The following is a 12,990-nucleotide window of genomic DNA, read 5'->3' on the forward strand; positions in this document are numbered from 1 at the left end:
CCCTAGGAGACCACTTTACCGTAAACTGAGCTATAGGCCTGTTCTTGTTTCCTTTCGCTGTGGTAAGACCTCTGATCAAAGGCAAGTTTGGGGAGGAAAGGACTTCTCTGGCTCACACTCTCAGGTCACAGAGCAACACTGAAGGGAGTCAGGGCAGAAACTAGCAGAGCCGTGATGAGACACTGCTTGTTAGCTTGTTCTTTGGCTCACTCAATCACAGGCTCAGATTTAGTATTCTTAAACAGCCCAGGTTTACCTGCCCAGAAAATGGTGCCACTCATAGTGGGGTGGACCCTCTATCAAATATAATAACCAAGAGGCTCTCTCACAGATACGCCCACTCTCAGACACACCCACTCTCACAGACAGACAGGCCAATTTCATCTCTAGGCAATTCCTCAATCAAGGCTTCCATCTCAGATGACTCTAAGCTGTGTCAAGTTGCTACAGCTTGACAACTCATAAGCCATCCACCCACCCACCCATCTATCATCCATCTATCTATCTATCTATCTATCTATCTACATATTAAGTCATTATCAGAAGTTATCGTAGAAGAGAGTCACTGACATGCCTGGGCTCACTGTAATGTTATTTGCATTAGCTAAATTATAAAATCAAACCTTAATCTATGATGGGTTCATGAGGCACCAGAAATATGCCAGGAACAGTTGAGAAAGATACATCCTAGAAATCCTGATGTGACCAGGCCTGGCCCCCGGGAAGGTCTGAAGCATCCACGCTGTGGCACGCACGTGGAGCACAGGGTAAGATACCAAGCACGAAGCCTCCTGAGACTGCACACTTTGGTTAGAGGTCATAAAAGGCAACTGCAAACTGTTTCCTACCTGCACAGCTGTCTGGCTCGGGGATGACCCCACGGAGTTTTCCTGCTGCGGCTGTGTGGTCCCCAAGGGCGCTGGCAGAATTTTGCTTCCAGAATCCTGTCCTGTTAGAATGGGTGTTGAAGGAGACAGAAGTCAGGTCCAGCACGAGGATATATGTTCTGAAAAGTTCTTTCTCTTCTTCTTTCCTTTCTTTTCCCTCCCTCCCTCCATCTTTTTTTTTTTTTTTTTTTTTTTTTTTTTTTTTTGATACAAGGTCTCACTATGTACCCTGTTTGGCCTGGAACTTGCTGAGTAGACCAGGCTGAGTTTGAATTTACAGAGACCTGTCCTGCTCCTGCCTCCAGCATGCAGAGATAAAAGGATTGGACCACCATGCCCAGTCTGAAAGAATTTCTTGATGAATACCTGTTGGGAGTAAGGGAGCAGGAGATACTAATCGAGTAGCTGTGGAGGCGGAGGTAGGCACTATTAAATTCTGGTTTGGTAATAAATACGACCAACTCAGTACGTGGTAATAAGTAGAACTACAAGAGCTACCGATAGTTTTCAGCTGTCTGTGGTCTGAGAGATACATGTCTGCCAGTGTGTGGGTAGCCTACACCACTCCCCCACCCCACTGTATAAGCGGCAATGGAGGTGTGTCCCAGGATTTTAATTGCTAATGGCTGGGCAGGCAGTCAACCGCTGGCAGGACACTTGGTATTGTCATTTCTAAGGCTCATTAACTGTTTTCTGTATGTAGAGAATTGTTCTTCCTCATCTGCTTCTCTGAGATTAGAGCAAGCAGCGAGGGTAAAGGTCACATAGTCCTCAAGGCAAAGAGCACCGGAAGAGGGTTGGTGTCCTGCTGCTGACTGGTTCAGACTGGACAGTTAAGGAATGTGGCTTTTGCCAGGATTAGTGGCACACGCCTTTAATCCCAGCACTTGGGAGGCAGAGGCAGGTGGATTTCTGAGTTTGAGGCCAGCCTGGTCTACAAAGTGAGTTCCAGGACAGCCAGGGCTACACAGAGAAACCCTGTCTCGAAAAACCAAAAAAAAAAAAAAAAAAAAAAAAAGGAATGTGGCTTTTGTAGAATAAAGAACTGAAGGCTGAGGCTGAGGTGGAGGGACTGGGTTGACCAAGGAGTTAGAGAAGCAGCTGGACAGAAGCAGAATGGGATGAGGCGGTGAGGTAGGCCAGGTGGGAGAACAATAAATCGGGTTAAATTATAATAATAATATAACAGAGGCAGGCTGAGAGTCGGGCGGTGGTGGCGCACGCCTTGATCCCAGCACTTGGGAGGGAGGCAGAGGCAGGTGGATTTCTGAGTTCAAGGCCAGCCTGGTCTACAGAGTGAGTTCCAGGACAGCCAGGGCTACACAGAGAAACCCTGTCTCGGAAAACAAACAAAACAAAACAAACAAAAAACAAAACAAAAAACAAACAAAAAAAGAGGCTGGCTGAGAGACTGCCCCAGCAGACAGGCCCACAGCCTTATACTGCACAGTGTCTCTGTGTCTGTATTATTAGTAAGCCTCAAGTGGGACCCCAAAAGCCCCACAATAAGCCTGCAGTCTGTTAGCACTTCAGAACTCCAAAACACACCTTCAGGAGGGGATGCACAGGAGCGCACGCACGCGCATACACACACACACACACACACACACACACACACACACACACACACACACACAACATGGGGCTGGTCACAAACCTGGCAGTGCTGTGCTCAGGAGCCCAGGGATCTGTGATTGCCTCAGGCCTTCTGTGGGCTTGGACGTGGGAATGGGGGAGGTCTGGTTCAAACACTTTTTCTGGGCCTGTAGAACAAAGAATGAAGAAGAATGTTATTTTCTTGATTTAAGTCTTTTTTTTTTTTTTTTTTTTTTTTTGGTTTTTTTTTTGAGACAGGGTTTCTCTGTGTAGCCCTGGCTGTCCTGGAACTCACTCTGTTGTAGACCAGGCTGGCCTCGAACTCAGAAATCCGCCTGCCTCTGCCTCCCAAGTGCTGGGATTATTGTTTTAAGTCTTAATAGATTACTTTTTTTTTTTTAGATTTATTGAACGTGTATGAGTGATTTGCCTATGTGTATGTACTGTGTAGGACATGTGTACTTGGTGACTAAAGAGGCCAAAAGAAGACAACAGATCCTTTGGAACTGGAGTTATGGATGGTTGTGACCACATACAGGTGTTATGAACTGAAGCTGGGTCATTTGCAACATGCCTTTTGTTAATTGTTGACCCATCTTCCCAGCCCTAATAGATTATTTTAAAATGCCAAACAAACCATTCGAAGTGTGGAATGCCTCTAATCAGGGTAAGAGGAGCAGATCTCTGTGAGTTTTAGGACAGACAGAGCTACATAGAAACACCTGTGTCAAAAATAATACAAACAGCCGGGCGGTGGTGGCGCACGCCCTTAATCCCAGCACTTGGGAGGCAGAGGCAGGTGGATTTCTGAGTTCGAGGCCAGCCTGGTCTACAGAGTGAGTTCCAGGACAGCCAGGTCTACATAGAGAAACCCTGTCTTGGAAAAAGAAAACATACAAACAAACAAACAAACAAACAAAAAAATTTTTTTTAAAGATGTATTTTATGTATTTGAGAACACTGTATCTGTCTTCAGACACACCAGAAGAGGGTTTCAGATCCCATTACAGATGGTTGTGAGCCATGATATGGTTGCTGGAAACTGAACTCAGGACCTTTGGAAGAGCAGTCAGTGCTCTTAACCACTGAGCCATCTCTCCAGACCAACAAAAAAAATTAAAAATTTGTAAGCTCATGGAATTTTCCTCCCTCTCTCCCTCTCCCCCAACCCCTCTCTCAGGGTTTCAATAGATAGCCCTTGTCTGGCACTCACTATGTAGACCAGGCTGGCTTGGATTCACAGAGATCTGCCTGCTTCTTCCTGGATATCTTGGATTAAATGCATGTGCTATCACTTCGAAGTATATTAAAGAACTGAATCAACATATCAACCCATTTCAAGAATCCTGATGACACTGTCCTCTCACAGCTACTGTGGAAGACACAGAGCTTTAGCTCAGTCTACACTGGACCAGTGCTGCTTCAACCATCTTTTCCTTTTTAATTTGCGCACCCGCGCCCTCCCTCCCTCCCGTTTCTTTCTCTTTTTGTGGTTTGTGTAGCCCTGGCTATCCTGGAACTCCCTCTGTAGCCCAGGCTGGCCTCCAACTAACAGAGATCAGCGCCTGCCTTCTGAGTGCAGCACATGACTCTTATTATCGGTTCCTAGGTGGGGTCTGTACACAGTCCAAACACCAGGTCTGACCAAATGCCTGTCAACACACACTTTCTCTTCTGTGTGGAGTGTACGGTTTGTTTGTTTGTTTGTTTGTTTTGTTTTTCCAGACAGGAAAACTCTGTGTAGCCCTGGCTGCTGGGATTAAAGGCGTGCGCCACCACTGCCCGGCCGAATCTCTACTTTGTCCTAAGTTAACTTCAGATGGCAAAAAATTAAGAACTGTAAATAAAACAAAAATGAGTCCAACGTTATAACTGTGTGTCCTCTGTCTGTCCATCCTTCCTTTCCTCCCCTGCTCAGTAGGTCTGAGCCCAAGGCCCTGACCGTTGCTAGGCAAGTGTTGCACTTGAACCATAGGTCTCACTAAATTATTCCACTGCCTCTGATGGGCCACATAGGCCAGGCAGGCTCTAGAACTTTCCATCCTTTGCCTCAAGTTATAAGTAGTGGGGATCATAGGTGTGTGCCACCAGGCCCAGCTGCCTTTCTTTGGGGTACAGTGACTGGAGCCCAGGGCTTCCCCCTGCTGGGCGAGTGCTCTCTCTGCCACTGGGCTCTATTCCCACCCTTTTAACCTCTTAACCACCACAGTGGGACAGACAAGCACACTTGCTTTGACTGTTTGTGACACTGTGGGCAGAGAAGGGATGGTGTGGCAGGGCCATGCTGCCAGGAATCGCTCTACTGGGGAACCTGGTCCGGCCCCTACACTACAGATTTATTTTGATTATTTATTGGTTTCTTGCTTTTATTTGTTTTCAGTTTTCTAAGGTTTACTATGCAGCTCTGGCTGTCCTGGAACTTACTTGTAGACTGGGCTGGCCTTGAACTCAGAGATTTCCCTGCCTCTGGCCTCTGCCTGTCCAAGCACTAGGATGAGAGGCAGGTGCCACCACCTCTGGGCCCCGTATTTTTTCTTTTTATAAAAATAACAAGTATGAGCCAGCCATACTGCAAACAATCCCAAGTCTCCTCAGGCTGGAAACTGCTGCAAGAATGCAGGAATTCAGGCTCACTCATTTCTGGTCTGTCTGTCTGTCTTTCTTTTAAATATTTTTTTCTTAAGATTAATATATAATTACATCTTTTTCTCTCTTCCTTCTCCTCTGTCCTGTCCATGTACCTCCTTGTTCTTTCTCAAGCTCACGACCTCTTTTCTGAATGTGTTCACTCGGCTTCATGCTTTTGGTTGAGGATGTGTGTGGTCTCTCTGCTTCTCCTGCCATGCATTCGGTCACTGTCACACCCTGGCCACAGTGTAGACCTGTATGTCTACAGACTCTCCCTTCTATCAGTTTTCCTGGTCACAGTATTTATCACAGCCACAGAGAAGTGACTGACACATTCACCCTGATCAAGTGGGGTTAGTTCCAGATCTGATTCATTTACAAACTGTGGTGGTCTGAAAGAGAATGCCCCCATAGGCCCACTGACAGTGGTCACCAGGGACAAGGGAGAGAGGTGCGTATTCTACACATCAAAGCAGACCGGGCCTCCAGGCTGTCCCAGGACTGGGTTTTCCCTCCCCCAGAGGCTCTCCCCTATAGAGTGCAGACATCTTAGTCTCCTCACTCCTTCTATCCTTCTCAGCTCTCTCTGTGTGCACGGTTTTCCTTTTTTTTTTCTCCCCATCCCTTTCCCTGGCTTGGTCTTTGGGGTCATCTTCCCAACAAACCTGCATTTAATAGACATTTAACCTGGCTTGAACTGGCCCATTTCACAGGTGGAGAAATAACCTATCAGATAGGGCCTTGTTGGAGATGTGTCACTGGAGGTAGGCTTTGAGGTTTCAAAAAGCCCATTCCAAGCCCAGAGTTTCTTTCTCTTCCAGCTGCCTGTGGATGCAGATGTAGAACTCTCCAGCACCAGGCCTGCCTGCATGCTGCCATGCTTCCCGCCATGATGATAATGGACTGAACCACAGTCCCAGTCCAGTGCTTTCTTATAAGAGTTGCTGTGGTCATGGTGTCTCTTCACAGCAGTAGAACACTGACCAAGACAAAAACTGGTGAAGGCCTAGTGATACAGATGAGTTAACCAGAGCGCCTGCCTCACAGGCAATGTGACTCCAGCAATGCACAAACCCCAGGAAGCGGCACACTGACTTCAGCCCTTGGTAGGGAGGAGCAGGAGGGTCACAAGCTCAAGGTCATTAGCTACACAGCCAGCTCAGGGCTAGCCTGGGATACAAGAGATCCTCCACCCCAATGAAATAGAGGCAAGAGGGTTTGTAGTATAGCTTGGGCTAAGAGTAAGACAGGTGCTGCTTTTAAAAAGCAAACAAAAGTTTCCCTGACTGTTCATCTTCACAGCTCCCACCCTGTCAGGGGCCCTGACTGTTCATCTTCACAGCTCCCACCCTGTCAGGGGCCTCTGTTGCTCTCTAAGTTGTCTGACCACACCTCCCACTAACGCCACTTCCTTCCTGTGTATGTACGTGTGCATGCGTGTGTGTTTTTCCCATTTATTTATTTATTTATTTAAGAGTTGTATTTTATTTTAAATTATGTGTATGTGTATCTTGCATGTAAGTGCAGTGTCTGTGTAAGCCAGAGATGTCAGATGGCCCTGCAGTAAGGGTTAGAGGTGGTTGTGAGCTGACCCTCATGGCTGCTGGAAGCCAAACTCAGGTCCTCTGCAAGGGCGGTACTGCTCTTAACTACTGAGCCATCTCTCCAGCCTGGTTCTCCCTTTAAAAACTGTTTACCTATGCTGGGTGGTAGTGGTACCCAGCACTTGGGGAGGCAGAGGCAGGTGGATCTCTGAGGTTGAGGCCAGCCTGGTCTACAGAGTGAGTTTCAGGACAGCCAGGGCTACGCAGAGAAACACTGCCTGGAGAAAACAAAAACAAACAAAACCCCCACAAAATCATTTACTGATACTGTATATATATGTGTGTGTCTGTGTGGTATATACATGTGTTAACAGATGCATGGTGTGTACACAGGATATGCATGTCTATACACAGACTCAGAGGCCAGAAGAGGGCACGAGGTGTCCTTTCTATCACCCTCTGCCCATTGCTTCAAGGCTGGAGTTTTCTAGGCTGCAGGGAAGCAATCCTCTAGTGTCCACCCCTTGATGTCACAGCATGTGCTGGACTCTAGGCTCCTTACTTGGGCACTGAGATCCCAGACTCCAGCCCTCATTTCTGCACAGCAAGTACTCTTAGCCACTGAGCCATCTCTCCAGCCCTTCTGTTTTTCTGAGAGAGGGCCTCACTGTATAGCCTAGGCCGGCCTCAGTCTCCCAAGTGCTGGGGTCACAGGCATCAACTACCACCCCGTCTCTTAGTCTACTGCAATGTGATTCTGCACTCAACAGGTTCTGGTTGCTAACTCCACCGCAGGCTCTCAGCGCCCTCTAGCATGTACCTTGTGTCTAGGTCCTTAGGCTAGGCTAAGCTTACCCCTGCCCTTCTGGCCATCCTGTGCTGATATGCCCTGGCTCTCACCTAGCTCTCTTCCTGCATATGTGTGCTCCCTGTTCTGTCTCTGTCATTCTGATGGCCTCAATTACAGTTTACACACTGCTCAGTCAATCCCTTTGCGGCCACAGGACCTCACACTTTATGGCTGTTTAACACCAGCTGTCCTTTGTCTTCCTCAGACTCGATGCACACACCTGGAACTCAGGAACTTCCTTTAGAAGTAAAGAGGCTCTGCTTTTCTCCACCTCAGTGAACCTGAATGCCACTGTCCTCATCCTGTGTCATCCTCACTCCTCAACCATGGCAGCCAACCACGAGCCAGCTCGACCTTCACTGTTTTGATCCCATGTACTTCCCCCCATGTCCACCACTGTAAAGCCAGCATGAGTCTTCACTATTTCATTTCACATCCAAGTTAACATGCTGGCTCCCCCCCACCCCCCACAAAGCCCATGGTGGCTTTAGATCTGCTTTGTAGCCGAGGGTAACTTTGAACTCCTGATCTGTTCTCTACCTGCTAACTCCCAAGAGCAGGGACCGCATACAGGTGTGAGTCCACGCCTGGCCTATGACACTGGTTGTTCTGCTTTGTTTTGAGGTTCTCACTATGTAACCCTGGTTGTCCTATGTATGTCAGGCTGGCCTCAAACTCAACCAACATCTGCCTGCATCTGCCTCCCTAGTGCTGGGATTGCAGGCTCACACCTGGCATACCTCGGCTCCTGTCATCCAAGACCCATAGAATACGCATGATGCACCTTTCCCACCCAGCATCTTCCTCGAATCACCCAGACTTGCTTTCCTTCCCTTGAGGCACATGTCATCCCTCTCCCAGGCTTTCATTTGTGATTTCTCCTTTCTGGAACATTTGCCACCCATGCCTTCTATCTTGTTGGCCTTGTCTTCCCTCTAGAAGGTCACAGATCAGCAGCCAGCAAAAAGAATCAGCAGGTAAAGGTTCCTGCCATCAAGCCTGATACCTGAGTGTGGTCCCTGGGGCCCCAGGGGTGGGGAAAGAAGAGAACCAGCTTCTGAAAGTGGCCATCTCTAATCTGCACACTCTCGCCTCTCGCTGTGGCATGTGCGGTCACACACTCTCACAAAATAAACAGTGGATGGTCCCAGGTCAGTCAGCACTGCCTTCTTGTGTTGTCTCATCTTGTTTGCCCAATCCTAACACATGCCCATTTGGAATACAGTGTATGTGAGCTGGCTTCTCACTGATCCTGAAACAGGGCTTTATGTTCTAGGGCCTGACATGTGTAGTATTCAGTGCTGACAGACTGGGGTCACGTGCTTAGCAGTCAGTACAAATGAAAAGAAGATCAGGTAAAGAGATAGGGGAAGTGGGAGCCACAGGGAGGAGAGACCCTGAAGCAGCATGGAAAGGGTCAGGTTGGTCCCGAGTGTAGGTTCACCATGTGTCCGGCCTACTCAGAAGACCATAGGGGACCAGAGACCTCAATGCAGACTGGCGATGTGTGCTTCGTCCTAGGAGTGGGGAGCCCCAGAAGGCCTGGTTCAGGTCACCAGGCAGATGCTTTAGGAGGCTTAGTGTTCTAGAATTGAGCTTTGAGGGAAAGGCTGAAGTCACACCAATCACCCTGACAAGGAACGCATCTCTAATGAGGTGACTGACATTAGGGCTGTGGGAGCTGACTGGGCCTGCGCCCTCCACCCCAAGCTGGACTCTGGCATCACTGGGAGCTTCTGGAAAATGCTGGTGCCTAAGGTCCTGGCTCCAGGCTGGAGCATAAATCAGAATTTATGCAGGCACTCACAGTTTTTAGAATGTTCCCCAGATGCCTCTACTGTGTAGCTAAGTTCCTCCTTTTCCAGACAAGAGAACTGAAGACAGGCTTAGCCACAAGTTGTGCCCTTCCCCCAGCCTTGAGCAGGCCTGAGAGACCTGGCTTACCACAACAGACCAAGTGATAGGATCTAGGTGGAGTTACCCACCTTGGCTGCACAGAACACAGAAGCAGAACTGCCCCTGGGCTTGCCTTGAGACATCTCCAGCTGAAACCAGGAGGGGTTGTGGGTTGGGCCTTCCCCTTTAAATTGAGAGCTGAGCATTAAAGCTTTGAGCCTTGATCAGAGAACTTTGTCTTGGCTTCATCTCGTCTTGCCCTCCGTCCCCTTTCATTCCCAGCCCCCCTTTCTGGCGAACCCAGTTGATTCGTGGCCGCAGGCGGCTACAAGAAGTCACCTGCTGACAGGGCACAGGCAAGGATGACTGGCCTGGCTTCCTCACCCAACACGTGCTTGCCCAGGAGGGCTCCCTGCAGAGTATGACCATGGGAAAGGAAAGAGGGAAGGTCAGTATGTGGTGGCCTGTGTGACCACTGGGCCTCCTCCTCCACTGTGGTGTGGGACTGTCACAGGGCTGCCTATGTGCAGCGTCCCAGAAAGGATTAAAAATAATCTGGTCAGGTTCCGGCACTGTCTGGGTTACTGTCAATATCTCCATCATTCATGGAAAGAATGTTTGAGGGATTTTCACAGAAGAATTCAAGCTGGGTGTGGTGGTGCCCATTAGCACTGGGGAAGAAGAGGGAGGTAGATTTGAGTTTGAGGCCAGCAGAGCTACACAGTGAGGGACCCTGCCTTAAAAATGGTTTGTTTTTTTAAAAATAGGGTTTAGTGACTTATTAAAAGTACAGGAGAAGGACGTGAGTCTGAGTAGCTGGACGTCTGCAGACACTAAGTCAGGAGAGGGTAGGGGATCGGAGAAAGGCAGGGCTGGAGAACAAGATCGAGAATTCAAGTGGATCACATCTGCATCCTCACACCAAGGCCATGCGGGTGCATGCTGGCCCCTGGCTTAGTTTTAGATGTACTAAGTCTTTTGGAGCTCTGAAAGCTTTGGACCTGTCACAGCTTTTGCTCTCAGAAAGTCACCCGGCCCCATCACTGTGTCTCCACTGTGATCCATTCAGAAGAGTGTGACACTGGAGCTACTCTGGGCTTCTCAGCTTTGGCTCACAGGCCTCCAAGAAGGATGACTGCTTCTCGGTTTGAGACAAGGTGTTTCCAACCAAGCCCCAACAGGGAGAAGCGCTCAGGGAGAAGCGGCAGGTAACTATCAAAGGCAGAGGGACTGTGCTAGGGTTCCAGCGGCTCGCCCCCGGGACAACTGGAGCATCGAGAGGAAGAAAGGTAGGATGAGCACAAAGAGACACAAGCAGACCAGATGTGACTAGACTGTCTGGACTGGTGTCAAAGTGCATTAATGTCTTGACTCAAGAAACTCTGACATTATTTGACTCAGCATTAACTCTCTTGGTTGGGAAGCAACAACATGAAATGTCAGGAAACCCCTGTTCTCAGGAGATACTGAAGAAGTTACGGGCAAATAGAGTGTTTATGACGGACTTTGAAACAGAGAAAAATGTGTTCTTGTGTACACCAGACAGGCACATACGGACCCTTAGTACAAGTAACACACACGCAGAATCTAGGCTATGGGAGACAGATACCAGGTGAAGGCTCTCTGTCGCCTTCTGGTTCCTGTGGCTCTGAGTCTCTGCATTATAGAGTGGGGTCAGACGCAGCACACCTGTAAGGACGTGGTGGCTGGAGAGCAGGGGAGGAAACTTCCTGGTCTCTGAGTGCCAGGAGCAAAGCAATGAACTACTCACACAACGCAACACCAAGAAACGTAGTCCTCTCAAATGTTAACAGTTAAAAACATTATTATGTGTGTGCACTTGTGCGCAGGTGTGCATGTGTATAACTGTACATGTATCCAGTGTACACGTGTATGTTTGCATGTGTGGAGGTAAGAGGACATCTTTGTGGAATGGCCCTCCCCCTCCTTCCTCCTTTGCATGGGTTTCAGGGTCAATTCAGGTTCCAGGCTTGCTCCCCCACTGTGTAACTGCTGAGCTCTCCCGGGCCCATAACACTGCCCGTCTACATTATTAAAACGCTGGGTTATGACACTGGCAGACATGGCACAGTAGTCTCAGCACTTATGCTCTTGCCGAGGGTCAGAGTTCAGTTCCCAGGGCCCAACTCAGTTGGGTCACAACTGCCTGCAACTCCAGCTCCAGGGACTGACATCGCTAGCTACCTCTGGCACCTGTGCTCACATGTACACACCCCATACAAACACATACATGAACAAATTAAAAGTAATCTTTAAAAAAATAGTCGCTAAATTAAAACTACAAACATAAATAGTACACACTTCCAATAATGTTTTTGTTCATTACAGCAGTCAAGAATTTCTATAGAAAAGCTACATAGCAGTTCTAAGGTAGAGTCACTCTTGGTGCCATGGATATAAATGGCAGGTGACATACCTATTGCTCTTGTAGTGCATGCCACCTCCCAAGCTATGCCCGCACCCCTTCACTCCAGAACAGAATTCCTGAAAACTGACAGCAGGAATACCCTGGAGGTAAGATCAATGACCCACTTCCCTCATCTTGTATAAAAAGTCACAAAAAATTATTGTGAAGCTTCCAGGACAGGCTTCTTGTTAGCTTCATGTACAAGAAACTAGGGAGTCAGCAAGTGCTCCTCTCACTTGAGGGAGGGGGAGGGGAAATGGTCACGCTATAGGTGAAAATAGAAAATCAATTGTAATAAAAGCAAAGCAGATCAACAGATACGATCTCAAGTTACATAATGGAGTGCAGCGTCCACAGCGTGATGCAGGGAACAGCCTGTCAGCCATGTCACCTAACTAAGCACAGAACTGTACTGTACTATGTCACAGGGAACCTAAAGGCCTAGCAAGAACGAGGCCTCAGGGAGACGGGAGAGGCAGACTGGCTGTGAGCTCTTGACTATTTGGGCACCGCTCTGTATTTTTATGTCGTACAGCTTATGTTTGAGTCAAGAGTCTGTTCCCCTTGGCCCAGGCTGCCTTGAACTTGTGACAATCCTCTCTCAGCCTTCTGTGTGCTGGAATACAGTGTGACACAAGGACCTGTAGATCTAAATGATACCAGACGGGAAGGAAAGCCACCCAGAATACAGGATCAGTGCACAACAGCTCTGGAAAAGTCCTCACCTGGGGGTACTGTAGTGACAGCCAGGAACAACCACTGGAAAGTTAGACCAGTGCAGCCAGTCTGAGAGAAATTTGTGTGTCTATAGAATCTCAAGTACCTCTCTATTGTGAAAAACAGGGTCTTAGGTAGCCCAGGGTAGCCTTGAGTTCACTATGTAGCCAAGGCTAGTTTTGACTCCTGACGATCCTCCCCGCCCCCAGAAGATGAAAGCACAGAGTGGAGATCTGGCAGCCAGCCAGTGTTCAGAGTTAACAGCACCACTGCAGAGACCAATCACACAGTCTCGAGGACTCAACATCTGATAGCCCTGAAAACTAAAAGTAACAGCTAAAAGTAACAGCTTTGTACTTTTCACAAAACATGAGGACAAAGATTGACTGGGGAGAGGGGTGGGGGCACAGCCTACACACACACACACACACACACACACACACA

The 12,990-nt window shown here is 48.4% G+C and overlaps 1 protein-coding gene across 4 annotated transcripts in view; it reads right to left on the reverse strand.

The window, feature by feature from the left end:
- Bicral (BICRA like chromatin remodeling complex associated protein) overlaps window positions 1-12,990 on the reverse strand; it is a 64,267-nt gene that overhangs the window by 13,683 nt on the left and 37,594 nt on the right. For all 4 annotated transcript variants that reach the window (XR_013104712.1, XM_034521162.2, XM_076915310.1 and 1 more), the window contains exons 6-7: window positions 2,545-2,650; window positions 849-949 (exon numbers count right to left, since the gene is read on the reverse strand). Coding sequence is in view for 3 of the 4 variants with exons in the window: in XM_034521162.2 (XP_034377053.1) it covers window positions 849-949; window positions 2,545-2,650 (207 nt within the window). In the remaining variant the exon portion in view is untranslated. The remainder of the gene's footprint in view (window positions 1-848; window positions 950-2,544; window positions 2,651-12,990) is intronic.

This window comes from Arvicanthis niloticus, chromosome 17 (genome assembly GCF_011762505.2).
Source record: "Arvicanthis niloticus isolate mArvNil1 chromosome 17, mArvNil1.pat.X, whole genome shotgun sequence".
In the NCBI taxonomy this organism is placed as follows: domain Eukaryota; kingdom Metazoa; phylum Chordata; class Mammalia; order Rodentia; family Muridae; genus Arvicanthis; species Arvicanthis niloticus.